This window comes from Ranitomeya imitator, chromosome 3 (genome assembly GCF_032444005.1).
Source record: "Ranitomeya imitator isolate aRanImi1 chromosome 3, aRanImi1.pri, whole genome shotgun sequence".
Classification (NCBI taxonomy): domain Eukaryota; kingdom Metazoa; phylum Chordata; class Amphibia; order Anura; family Dendrobatidae; genus Ranitomeya; species Ranitomeya imitator.
This window is the reverse complement of record NC_091284.1, coordinates 762,002,167-762,014,621: the sequence shown is the minus strand read 5'-3', so window position 1 is coordinate 762,014,621 and position 12,455 is coordinate 762,002,167. Positions and strand designations below refer to the sequence as shown.

Here is a 12,455-nt window from a genome sequence, read left to right as displayed (position 1 = left end):
AACGCCCACGACCATTGCCACGACCAATCAGCGACGGCCGCAGTCCGGCGGCAATACGGCCGCTCTTTCCTCCCAGCAGACAGTGCCCGCTCCATACTCCCCTCCAGTCAGCGCTCACACAGGGTTAATGGCAGCGTTACCGGAGCACGGTGTAACGCACTCCGGTTACGCAGCTGTTAACCCTGTGTGACCAACTTTTTACTATTGATGCTGCGTATATAGGAGGAATGTGGAAACCACAAGAAAAACGACCATACGGCAAAAAAGCTATAAACAATAAAAACAACTCTTTATTAAATACAAACATTAAAATGAACGGATAAAAATGGAACACAGATGTGGGAATAGTATAGGTCACGACACAAATACTACCACGTACATATAAGACGTGCAGGCCCAACATAGACTCCCTAACTAGGAAGATGTAAGTATGGGGAGTGGACACCACTAAGGCAGGATGGCTGCGATGAACATACCGTAATTGTGCAATATAAACTCATAATACCCGAAACACCCTACAGACGGCATATATCCCTCATTAGGAGGAGGCTACTATGTCCATATATATATATGAGGAGTGCAAGTGCACTAATGCGGATGTACAGGGAAAATGAACAAAATTCATCATCAGAACGCAGCCATAGCTGCATAAGTCTCAAAAACCAAGGGGAAACCAGGATGGTGCCAATAACGCCTATGCAGCACACAGCACATGCTGTAAAAATATCTATGAGGTTACCTGGTCCAAGATGGTATCAAACCTGGTGTCGGATAGGTGGCCCGCACGTCTTAATCCCGACGGGCGTTTCGGAGCCGGGGCTGCTTCGTCAGGGGGCGTGTCGGAGAGCCGATGCGCCCGACTTTAAATACGCGATCGGGCCGATATCAGCGGCGGCTTCCGCCGGAAATGATGCATGTATCGCCGTGACAACCGCTGCCCCACTGCGGCGGCGACGTCATACCGGGGCGCCGCCATAACCATGGCAACCGCCCGAGCATATAGACGCCGCGGGTGTCTTTTTCTTATATTATTTATATTGTCCACACAACAAACAATAAACAATTAAACATAAAATAAGAACATAAACAGAAAATTTGCCTTTGTGAGGACATAGCAAATAAAATGGTTTGATAAAAAGTCGCCTTGCAGATGACGGTCACCAAGACTGGAAGGTTAAATGCAGCTCTGCAGAGGTCATGTAAACTCGGAGATTTTCCGCACATACTAAGAGCGACACCATTCTATACACACCTGTGCTCTGCTGGAACAGGAGGCGGCCATACTGCTGGGTCCTTCACTGGTTCATCTTGGAAAGCGACGGGAAAGTCGGCAGGCTTTTCAATTTTGAAGGATTCCAGCGTACTTACAATAGTCTTCACTTGCTCATATTCTTCCACCAGATCCTGGCACACCTGCAGCAGTAAGGAAACACAGTGCAGAAAACCTGCTGGATTATAGGAATCATTAATACACGCGCTACGTTCCCTACATACCGAGCGGATGAATAAGGCACCTGTCCGACACGGCGTGAAGGCCAACATCACAGCAAGATGTCATGATGCAGATTACTAGATTAGAACCCAATGTTATAATCACAGGATCTATATATAAGGTTATAATATACAGTGGATAGGAAAAGCCTATTTAAAGCAAATGTGTCAGAAGGAGCAACCTTTCTAAGCAGTCTATATGGGCATGCTGGTCGTAGGAAGCGGAATAAAATGATATCCAAGACCGGATGTATTATTCCAGAGAAATCCACATTTTTAACAATTTGTAAATGAGCTGTTGAGATCTATGGGCCAGATACTATGTCCGGCTCATAGATGATCTTAACAGCTCATTTACATATTAAGGAATCACAAATATCAAGGTATCATGTTATTCAGCTTCCTATGCCCTACATGCCCATATAGACGGCTTGGGGGGGGGGGGGGATGATTCTACTAACATATTGTCTGCCATGAACCTTTACTGCCCTAAATCTGTGAATTTATAGTTTATCGTTAGTGTGTTAATATCCTCACCTACCGCAGCCTTCTCCGGGATCCAGCGCCGTTCTGCTCCTCTTCTCAGTGACATCACGGCTCTCCTGACTCCTCAGGTCACACTATGCTCTGTGTGACCCCGAACTGACGTTTACAATGTAAGCCAGAACAAAGCTCCATAGACTTTACACTGTAAAATCGACTTCCAGCTGCCGTATACAGTGATCCGGAGGAGAGTGAAGAGCGGTGATGTCACTGAGAAGAGGAGCAGAACCGTGCTGGATCCCAGAGAAGGCTGCGGTAGGCGAGTATATTAACACATTGCCAATTGACAGTACACTATATACATATAGACAGGTTTAAGGAACAAAAAAAATTTTATAGGAGGGATTCTTTAAAGGGAAAAAGTGTCGCAATTTTTTTTGTATTAAAAATGATTGTTGAATATAAACAATTATTTTTAATACAAAATAAAACTTTAATAATTTTTTTTATTATTACTTATTTTTGCAGCCACTGGGCACCGCTATTTTGCTTTGCAGAAGTGTTAGGGTATGTGCACACGTCAGGATTTTTAGCGTTTTTTTTGCGGATTTTCGCCATAAAAACGCTATAAATCCGGTAAAAAAAACGCTAACATTATGCATCCTATCATTTAGAATGCATTCCGCATTTTTTGTGCAGATGTTAGCGTTTTTTTCCGCAAAAAAAACGCATCCCGCAAAAAATCCGGACATGCTCATTCTTTTTCCGGATTTTTTGCGGATTTGCTATCAAAAAGGTCATTCAGGAAAGAAAAAAAAATCCGCAAAAAATCCGCGCAAAAAACGCGCAAATTCCACGAGAAATCCGCGCGAAAAAAGACGCAGATTTCTGGCAGAATTCTCAGGATTTTGTCAGGAAATAATCCTGACGTGTGCACATACCCTAAGAGTCCAAGCACGACACGTACAATCTGCAAACCCGGCTGCCTTGGGCATAGGAAACAGCGGTTGGATGCAGACCCTATACTTTGCATTGAGCTGCTCCCTGCTGTGATCTGGGCACGCCCCCTGGGCTCTCCAGATCACAGTACAGGGAGGAGATAGGCGCCATTTTTCTGGAGCCCAAGGTGTATTCTGTGAGCTCCAGTTTCCCCCTATAATCGCAGGAGCCCTGCGGTTATAGAAGGAGACCAAGGATGGGAAGCAGAAAGGAGCAGTGAAGTAAGTTGTGGTGGCGGCGGCGGGGGAGAGGTAATCTAATCCCATCTAGTGATGAGCGAGTATAGTTGTTGCTCGGGTGGTCTCTGAGTATTTGTAACTGCTCGCAATTTAGTTTTTGTTGACACAGCTGCATGATTTACAGCTGCTAGCCATCCTGAGTACATGTGGGGGTTGCCTGGTTGCTAGGGAATCCCCACATGTATTCAAGCTGTCTATCAGCTGTAAATCATGCAGCTGAGGCAACGAAAACTAAATCTCCGAGCAGTTACAAATACTCGGAGATCACCCGAGCAACGAGTATACTCGCTCATCACTAATCCTATCCTGTGTGATACTGACGGCTGAGATGTGTATCTAATCCTCCCATGTGTGATACTGATTGAGCTGTGCATCTAATACTGTCCTGTGTGATACAGTCTGCTGAGACTCATGTGCAGCATCTGAAATAACGAATAGTGAAAGCCTGTGCTAGCATTTCTTCTGCGGTGTTGCTATCAGTGTGTCAAGAATGGGAGAAGAGGGTTGCATTGACAATCCAACACAATGGGCAGCACTTTGAACACATTCTATAAGTGGTCATAAACATATAAATAACTTATGAAAGAATAAAAGGTATGTTAAAACCAAGCACACCGTTGTTTTTCTTGTGAAATTCTCAATTTGATGTGTCACATGACCCTCTTCCCATTGGAAAAAAATAAAGTTGGATCCAAAATGGCCGACTTCAAAATGGCCGCCATGGTCACCACCCATCTTGAAAGGTTTCCCCCGTCCAATATACTAATGTGCCACAAACAGAAAGTGGATATCAACAACCATTCCCATTTTATTTGGGTGTATCCATATAAATTGCCCACCCTGTAGTATAATGCACATAAAGAATAATGCACAGAACATAAATGGACATGTAGCATAAGGCTATGTGCACACGTTCAGGATTTCTCGCAGAAAATTCCTGAGAAAAACCTGAAATTTTCTGCAAGAAATCCGCAAGAAATCTGCATGCGTTTTTGCCGCGTTTTTTGGTGCGTTTTTTTCCGGACATTTCCCAATGCATTTTGTAGTGGGAAATCCGCAAAAAAAAACGCAAAACTAATGAACATGCTGCGTTTTTTACCGCGATGTGTTTTTTTCGCGGGAAAAAAACGCATCATGTGCACAAAACATGCGGAATTCATTCTAAATGATGCGATGCTTATTGTATGCGGTTTTTTGCGGTTTTATAGCGTTTTTATCTGGAAAAAACAGCAACGTGTGCACACAGCCTTCCACTTCTGCTGTGGAGCTTCAGGACTTCTACATATGCCCCCCAGTGAGTATAATGGTTTATTTTTTTCTATACATTAAGAAACGCACACGAAAAATGAATGCTCTTCATCAGTGTCGTAACTAGAGCCTGATCGACGCCGATGCAAGATGTGAATCCCCCATATATATATATATAACATTTTCACTCATGATGGGAAGGCCACAGATCAAACCTCGCACCGGCGCCCATCAGACTCTAGTTGCGCCACTGATGCAGAACATTTTTCATTTCATCAGAAGAATCGAATTCTAATAACATAAACGAGCAGCAAATCTTACTGCAAAAAGGGTATAATTACAGGGTTGGGGAACTCCGCAGCATAGAGAGCAGAAGAATAATATACAAGTAGCACTCACTTGCTGCAACTTGACCTTAACCGCTGGATCCCTAATGTTCTGGAAGTGTTTCTGAATTTGTTGAATTACTCCCTGGTAATAAACCATGGATGAATCATAATTTCCAAGAAGGGCGTATTCTCTGCCTTTTTTAGCATTATCACACATCTCAGCCAAATTCATTTTGGTAAACCTATGGGGGAAAAAAGAAAACAACACATATACATTAATTACAAAGAAATACATAAAATAATACATTAAAGGGAATCAATCAGCAGGATCAATACACCTAAACCTATATGTGCATTTATGTAATGGAAAGTTAAAGGGGTGGTCCGGCGCCTAAAATGTATTTTCTAAATATCTATCTTTGCACCCTAACCACGTATGTAATTTCCTTTATTACACAATACTCCAACTACCTAATCCTAAATGTTTGGTTCTTTTTTTACTGCGCTTTGAGACTTTTCGTTTGAGATGAGTCCCACACAGGAGGTCACAGAAGACTGGGGCTGCACTAACTCCCCGCAACATCTATCACCCCTCCTGGAACAGGGTATCATCAGGGGACAGCGCTGCAGTTACATACTAGTGTCTCGCATCACCGCCCCCCTCAGAAGACACACAGGATTTTGGATGATGGACACTGTAGATGTGAGCGCAGCGCCAGCACTCTGCTTTTATCTCGAACAACACCGAGTGTCACTCACTGCTTCTAGCACGGTCCTCAAACGAATCATCATCAGGGAGCAGTGATAGAAGCAATGAGTGACAACCTTGCTGCCCTCTGATAACAATTCATTTGAGTGTGTTGCTAGAAGTTGTTGGATTTCACTCATGTCACGCACTGTTTCTATCTCCGTCCCCGTCTACATCTTCTATGACGGCGAAAGAAGCAGAGTGCCAGAGCTGCACTTACATCTCCCCCAGTGTCTATAACATCTTTAGAGAGGGTGGTGTTTGAAGAAACTAGTAACTGCAGCGCTGCCCCCTGATGACTCCTATAAAGAAAAAAAAATAGGAGTCGCAGGAAGTTTAGAGATTAATTACCGTAGATAGGGAGAAGTGTAGGGTATTGTGTAATAAAGCAAATTAAAAAAGTGGTTATGATGTAAGGTTAGGTGCCAGGCCAAGCCTTTGAAAAATGATACCTTGATATCTATGACGTGAGGTCTTATTCCTGAGAAATTCATGTTTTTCTTAATATGTTAATGAGCTGTTAAGATCTATGGGCCGGACAAAGATCTCCCAAAATCTTCCTTCAGAGCTTATTTTGAATAAAAAGTGGCATTACCAATGTGAGACAAGTAGATCAGAAGAGCAGATTGTCAGTCATTACAGGTCTCACATTGGTAGCGCCCCCTTTTCATTTAAAATAAGCTCAGAGTGCAGATCCTCCGGGAGATCTATGTCCAGCCCATAGATCTTAACACCTCATTTACATGTAAAGAAAAATATACATCTCTCTGGAATAAGACAATGGATCACAGATATCAAGGTATCATGTTATTCAGCTTCCTGTGACCTACATTGTGTGTAAATGGGTTAGTAACTGGCTTAGTGATAAATGAGGGTGGTTATAAATGGTATAGTCTCTAACTGGGTCGATGTGACCAGTGGGGTACCGCAGGGGTCAGTATTGGGACCTGTTCTCTTCAACATATTCATTAATGATCTGGTAGAAGGTTTACACAGTAAAATATCGATATTTGCAGATGATACAAAACTATGTAAAGCAGTTAATACAAGAGAAGATAGTATTCTGCTACAGATGGATCTGGATAAGTTGGAAACTTGGGCTGAAAGGTGGCAGATGAGGTTTAACAATGATAAATGTAAGGTTATACACATGGGAAGAAGGAATCAATGTCACCATTACACACTGAATGGGAAACCAATGGGTAAATCTGACAGGGAGAAGGACTTGGGGATCCTAGTTAATGATAAACTTACCTGGAGCAGCCAGTGCCAGGCAGCAGCTGCCAAGGCAAACAGGATCATGGGGTGCATTAAAAGAGGTCTGGATACACATGATGAGAGCATTATACTGCCTCTGTACAAATCCCTAGTTAGACCGCACATGGAGTACTGTGTCCAGTTTTGGGCACCGGTGCTCAGGAAGGATATAATGGAACTAGAGAGAGTACAAAGGAGGGCAACAAAATTAATAAAGGGGATGGGAGAACTACAATACCCAGATAGATTAGCGAAATTAGGATTATTTAGTCTAGAAAAAAGACGACTGAGGGGCGATCTAATAACCATGTATAAGTATATAAGGGGACAATACAAATATCTCGCTGAGGATCTGTTTATACCAAGGAAGGTGACGGGCATAAGGGGGCATTCTTTGCGTCTGGAGGAGAGAAGGTTTTTCCACCAACATAGAAGAGGATTCTTTACTGTTAGGGCAGTGAGAATCTGGAATTGCTTGCCTGAGGAGGTGGTGATGGCGAACTCAGTCGAGGGGTTCAAGAGAGGCCAGGATGTCTTCCTGGAGCAGAACAATATTGTATCATACAATTATTAGGTTCTGTAGAAGGACGTAGATCTGGGGATTTATTATGATGGAATATAGGCTGAACTGGATGGACAAATGTCTTTTTTCGGCCTTACTAACTATGTTACTATGTTACATGCCCATATAGACAACTTAGGGGTTTTGTCCTACTGACAGATTCACTTTAAAAATAAACCAAAGAGATAAGTATGAATGACAAAGCCTAGTGTACCAATATACTAAGACACCAAATATGGAAACACATGAGATAATCGCCCCATTCCATGGGTTTTACTAATGAAATAACTACATTTGACTATTTTACATTTTTTCGCTCCAAGCGAAACTCACATTTTTAGAAGAAAGCTTATATACTTTCTACTACTCACCTCACTGCTAAGGCTACTTTCACACTAGCGTTTCTTTCAATACGTCGCAAAGTTGTCTGCAGGATGCGTTTTTGCTCCATAGACTAACATTAGTGACGCACTGCGACGCATTGACACACGTCGCAACCGTCGTGCGACGGTTGCCGTGTTGTGGCGGACCGCCGGGAGCAAAAAACGTTACATGTAACGTTTTTTGCTGCTGACGGTCCGCCATTTCCGACCGCGCATGCGCGGCCGGAACTCCGCCACCTCCCCGCACCTCACAATGGGGCAGCGGATGCGCTGGAAAAATGCATCCGCTGCCCCTGTTGTGCGGCGCATTCACTGCTAGCGTCGGTAACCTCGGCCCCACGCATTGCGACGGGCCGAGCCCGACACTAGTGTGAAAGTAGCCTTACCTGCATCCTTTTCTGTCACTATTTATTGGTGAGATTCCAGAATCCACATTTTCAAAATGACCCAGAACTTACAACTTCCAATTTCATAAATCCGGGAGGATTCTGATGAACTCGAAAGCCAGACAGAGCCATGGACAGAGGTGCACCTCGGGAAAGGTGGGGGTGGGAGGAATTTTTTTTTTTTTGCTTCATCCTGGAAATCCCTTTAAAACATCATCTTCACCTGCAGCACTTTTTGAACATTAATTTCTGCAGATAAATCGTAGAAAATACAATAGCCACAATCTCACAGCTGCAGCGGATACGGTAATTAAAATTTAATTTTTCTGTACTTATAATGAGTTTTCTATTAGGTTTGTTTTAATCTGCCAACTTGCTGCTCAACCTCATTGTCAATGTAATGTCAATGGGGTAGGGGGGGAGGGGTTGGTACTAAGTAAAAAAAAAATTGCTAGAATGGACATACTGCATTTGTAAAAAAAATAATATATAAAAAATAATAACTGCTAAGAGAAAATGAAAAAAAAAAAAAAAAAAAAATCACTGTGTCGGAAATTTTGGAAATTTCATTAACTTTGCTGGTCCTGTTATTTTTCTTTCCACTCGAAGGTAACAGATGAAAAAAATAGTATGTCCCACGTTGCTGTGTTTTTCCACTGCTTTTCCTGCAATTTTGTTTTATAGAGTATGCACCAAAATATGCAAAAGTAATCTGCAATTTTTGTTGTTTTTTTTTTTTTGGTCCTTGGGTGCCTCCGTAGGCTTGTGACGTCACACGCTGCGTGTCAGCGTCGGCCATCTTTGTTTTCCAGTGCAACCAGGGACGCCTCCGGCCGGGACGTTCCCTGGCTCTGCACTTGGTAGCGGTGCTCTATACCGCTCTCGTCCACACACGCTCCTGTGTGCCCACCCTCCGATCATCGCCATTTGTACGACCCGTACCACAGCCGCACTTACATCTATCAGCAGCGGAGGGTGCCCATTTACGTTACCCACGGTAAGGAATCGACTTTCTCTATTCAGGCTCTTAGTATTGTTCTTTAGGGGGTACACATTTTAAGTACGTAGCAGTGCAGCGCCTGATTAGTAGCGCGACTTCTAGCACTTTGTTTGTAGTGTGACACACGTGTTTACCAGCCTACTCGGGGCAATTGCGCCCCTGCAGCCAGGGTAGGTCATTTTAATTACCTAAGCACATTGCTGATAGTTTATACATTTATCTAGATGTGTGGTGAGCACTTTGACCCATTAAGTGATTCACAGAAGTTTATAATGCAGAGCCGTAAAAATAAAAAATCATATTTTTTTCACAAAAATCTTTTCGCCCCCAATTTTTTATTTTCCCAAGGGCAAGAGAAGAAATTGGACCCCAAATGTTGTTGTACAATTTGTCCTGAGTATGCAGATACTCCATATGTGGGGGTAAACCACTGTTTGGGTACAAGGGAGAGCTCGGAAGGGAAGGAGCGCCGTTTGACTTTGCAATGCAAAATTGACAGGAATTGAGATGGGACCCCATGTTGCGTTTGGAGAGCCACTGATGTGCCTAAAGATTGAAACCCTCCACCATTTTGGAAAGTAGACCCTCTAAGGAACTCATCTAGATGTGTTGTCAGAGCTTTGAACCCCCAAGTGTTTCACTACAGTTTATAACGCACAGCCGTGAAAATAAAAAATCTTTTTTCCACAAAAATTATTTTTTAGCCCCCAGTTTTGTATTTTCCAAGGGTAACAGGAGAAATTGAACCCCAAAAGTTGTTGTCCAATTTGTCCTGAGTACGCCGATACCCAATATGTGGGGGGGAACCACCGTTTGGGTGCATGGCAGAGCTCGGAAGGGAAGGAGCGCCATTTGGAATGCAGACTTAGATGGATTGGTCTGCAGGCGTCACGTTGCATTTGCAGAGCCCCTCATGTAACTAAAGAGTAGAAACCCCCCACAAGTGACCCCATATTGGAAACTAGACCCCCCAAGGAACTTATCTAGATGTGTTGTGAGAACTTTGAACTCCCAAGTGTTTCACTACAGTTTATAACGCAGAGCCATGAAAATAAAAAATCTTTTTTTTTTTCCACAAAAATTATTTTTTAGCCCCCAGTTTTGTATTTTCCCAAGGGTAACAGGAGAAATTGGACCCCAGAAGTTGTTGTCCAATGTGTCCTGAGTACGCTGATACCCCATATGTTGGGGTAAACCCCTGTTTGGGCACACGGGAGAGCTCGGAAGGGAAGGAGCACCGTTTTATTTTTTCAACACAGAATTGGCTGGAATTGAGATCGGACGCTATGTCGCGTTTGGAGCCCCTGATGTGCCTAAACAGTGGAAACCCCCCAATTATAACTGAAACCTTAATCCAAACACACCCCTAACCCTAATCTCAACGGTAACCCTAACCACACCTCTAACCCAGACACACCCCTAACCCTAATCACAACCCTATTCCCAACCATAAATGTAATCCCAACCCTAACCCTAACTTTAGCCCCAACCCTAACTTTAGCCCCAACCCTAATGTTAAAATGGAAATAAATACATTTTTTTAATTTTTTCCTAACTAAGGGGGTGATGAAGGGGGGTTTGATTTACTTTTATAGCGGGTTTTTAATCGGATTTTTATGATTGGCAGCCGTCACACACTAAAAGACGCTTTTAATTGCAAAAAATATTTTTTGCGTTACCACATTTTGAGAGCTATAATTTTTCCATATTTTGGTCCACAGAGTTATGGTATGGTATGGAGTTTATTGGTAACATTTTGGGAACAAGACATTTTTTGATCGCTTTTTATTCCGATTTTTGTGAAGCAGAATGACCAAAAACCAGCTATTCATGAATTTCTTTTTTTTGGGGGGGGCGTTTATACCGTGCCGCGTTTGGTAAAATGGATATAGCAGTTTTATTCTTTGGGTCAGTATGATTACAGCGATACCTCATTTATATCATTTTTTTATGTTTTGGCGCTTTTATACGATAAACTATTTTATAGAAAAAAAAATTATTTTTGCATCACTTTATTCTGAGGACTATAACTTTTTTATTTTTTCGCTGATGATGCTGTATGGCGGCTCGTTTATTGCGGGACAAGATGACGTTTTCAGCGGTACCATGGTTATTTATATCCATCTTTTTGATCGCGTGTTAATCCACTTTTTGTTCAGCAGTATGAAAGTAAAGCGTTGTTATTTGCCTTGTTTTTTTGTTTGTTTTATTTACGGTGTTCACTGAAGGGGTTAACTATTGGGACAGTTTTATAGGTCGAGTCATTACGGACGCGGCGATACTAAATATGTGTACTTTTATTGTTTGGTTTTTTTTTCAGATAAAGGAATGTATTTATTGGACCATTTTTTTTTATTATTACTATTTATTTAGGATTTTTTTTTCCACACATGTAAAAATTTTTTTTACTTTTTTTTACTTTGCCCTGGGGGAATGGGGGGGGGGGAGGGCATGACATTTTACTGACAGATCGCTGATCTGACACTTTGCTGTGCACTGTGTCAGATCAGCGATCACACAGACACAGCAGGGACGCTTACCAGCTCTTGCTCTGAGCAGGCGCTGGTAAGCCACCTCCCTGCAGGACCCGGATGCAGCCCCGTGGCCATTTTGGATCCGGGCCTGCAGGAAGGAGGAGGTAAGAGACCCTCGCAGCAACGCCGATCACATCACGTTGCTCCGAGGGTCTCAGGGAAGCCCGCAGGGAGCCCCCTCCCTGCGCGATGCTTCCCTATACCGCCGGAACACTGCAATCATGTTTGATCGCGGTGTGCCGGTGGTTAATGTAGCGGGGGCGGTCCGTGACCGCTCCTGGCACATAGTGCCGGATGTCAGCTGCGATAGTCAGCTGACACTCGGCCGCGCTCCCCCCGTGAGCGTGGCTGATCGCTCTGGACGTACTATTCCGTCCTTGGGAAGTAGGGCCCACCCCACATGGACGAAATAGTACGTCCAATGGCAGAAAGGGGTTAAATTTTGCATAAATCGATAGTAAAAATTATTGAAAGTCCTTAGAATTCCTTGCAATCTCCTTAAACGGTGATTTCTAAATTATTATGCTATGAGTAGTGTATAGTGTATTGTCACATACTTTACTAGATTTTTGACCAGATTGAGGCAGAATCTGAATATGCCTATGCAGCATCAATAGTAAAATGATATACTGTTAAAGCGAGACCGCTACGTCATCACAGGTGATTGTCGCAAGGCATTACTGGGAACGGGAGCATTGCGAGGAGCGGGAAGGCTGCGGGGGACGCTGGAAGGTGAGAGTATCACAATTTTTTATTTCTATTTTTTTTTAACAAGTATATGGCTCCCAGGGCCTGG

The 12,455-nt window shown here is 43.1% G+C and overlaps 1 protein-coding gene across 1 annotated transcript in view; it reads right to left on the bottom strand.

Annotated features, from left to right (window-relative positions):
• KATNAL1 (katanin catalytic subunit A1 like 1) overlaps positions 1-12,455 on the bottom strand; it is a 221,868-nt gene that overhangs the window by 146,992 nt on the left and 62,421 nt on the right. Inside the window, exons 2-3 of the mRNA XM_069759015.1 lie at positions 4,860-5,031; positions 1,253-1,413 (exon numbers count right to left, since the gene is read on the bottom strand). Of these exons, the coding sequence (XP_069615116.1) occupies positions 1,253-1,413; positions 4,860-5,021 (323 nt within the window). The 5' untranslated portion in view covers positions 5,022-5,031. The remainder of the gene's footprint in view (positions 1-1,252; positions 1,414-4,859; positions 5,032-12,455) is intronic.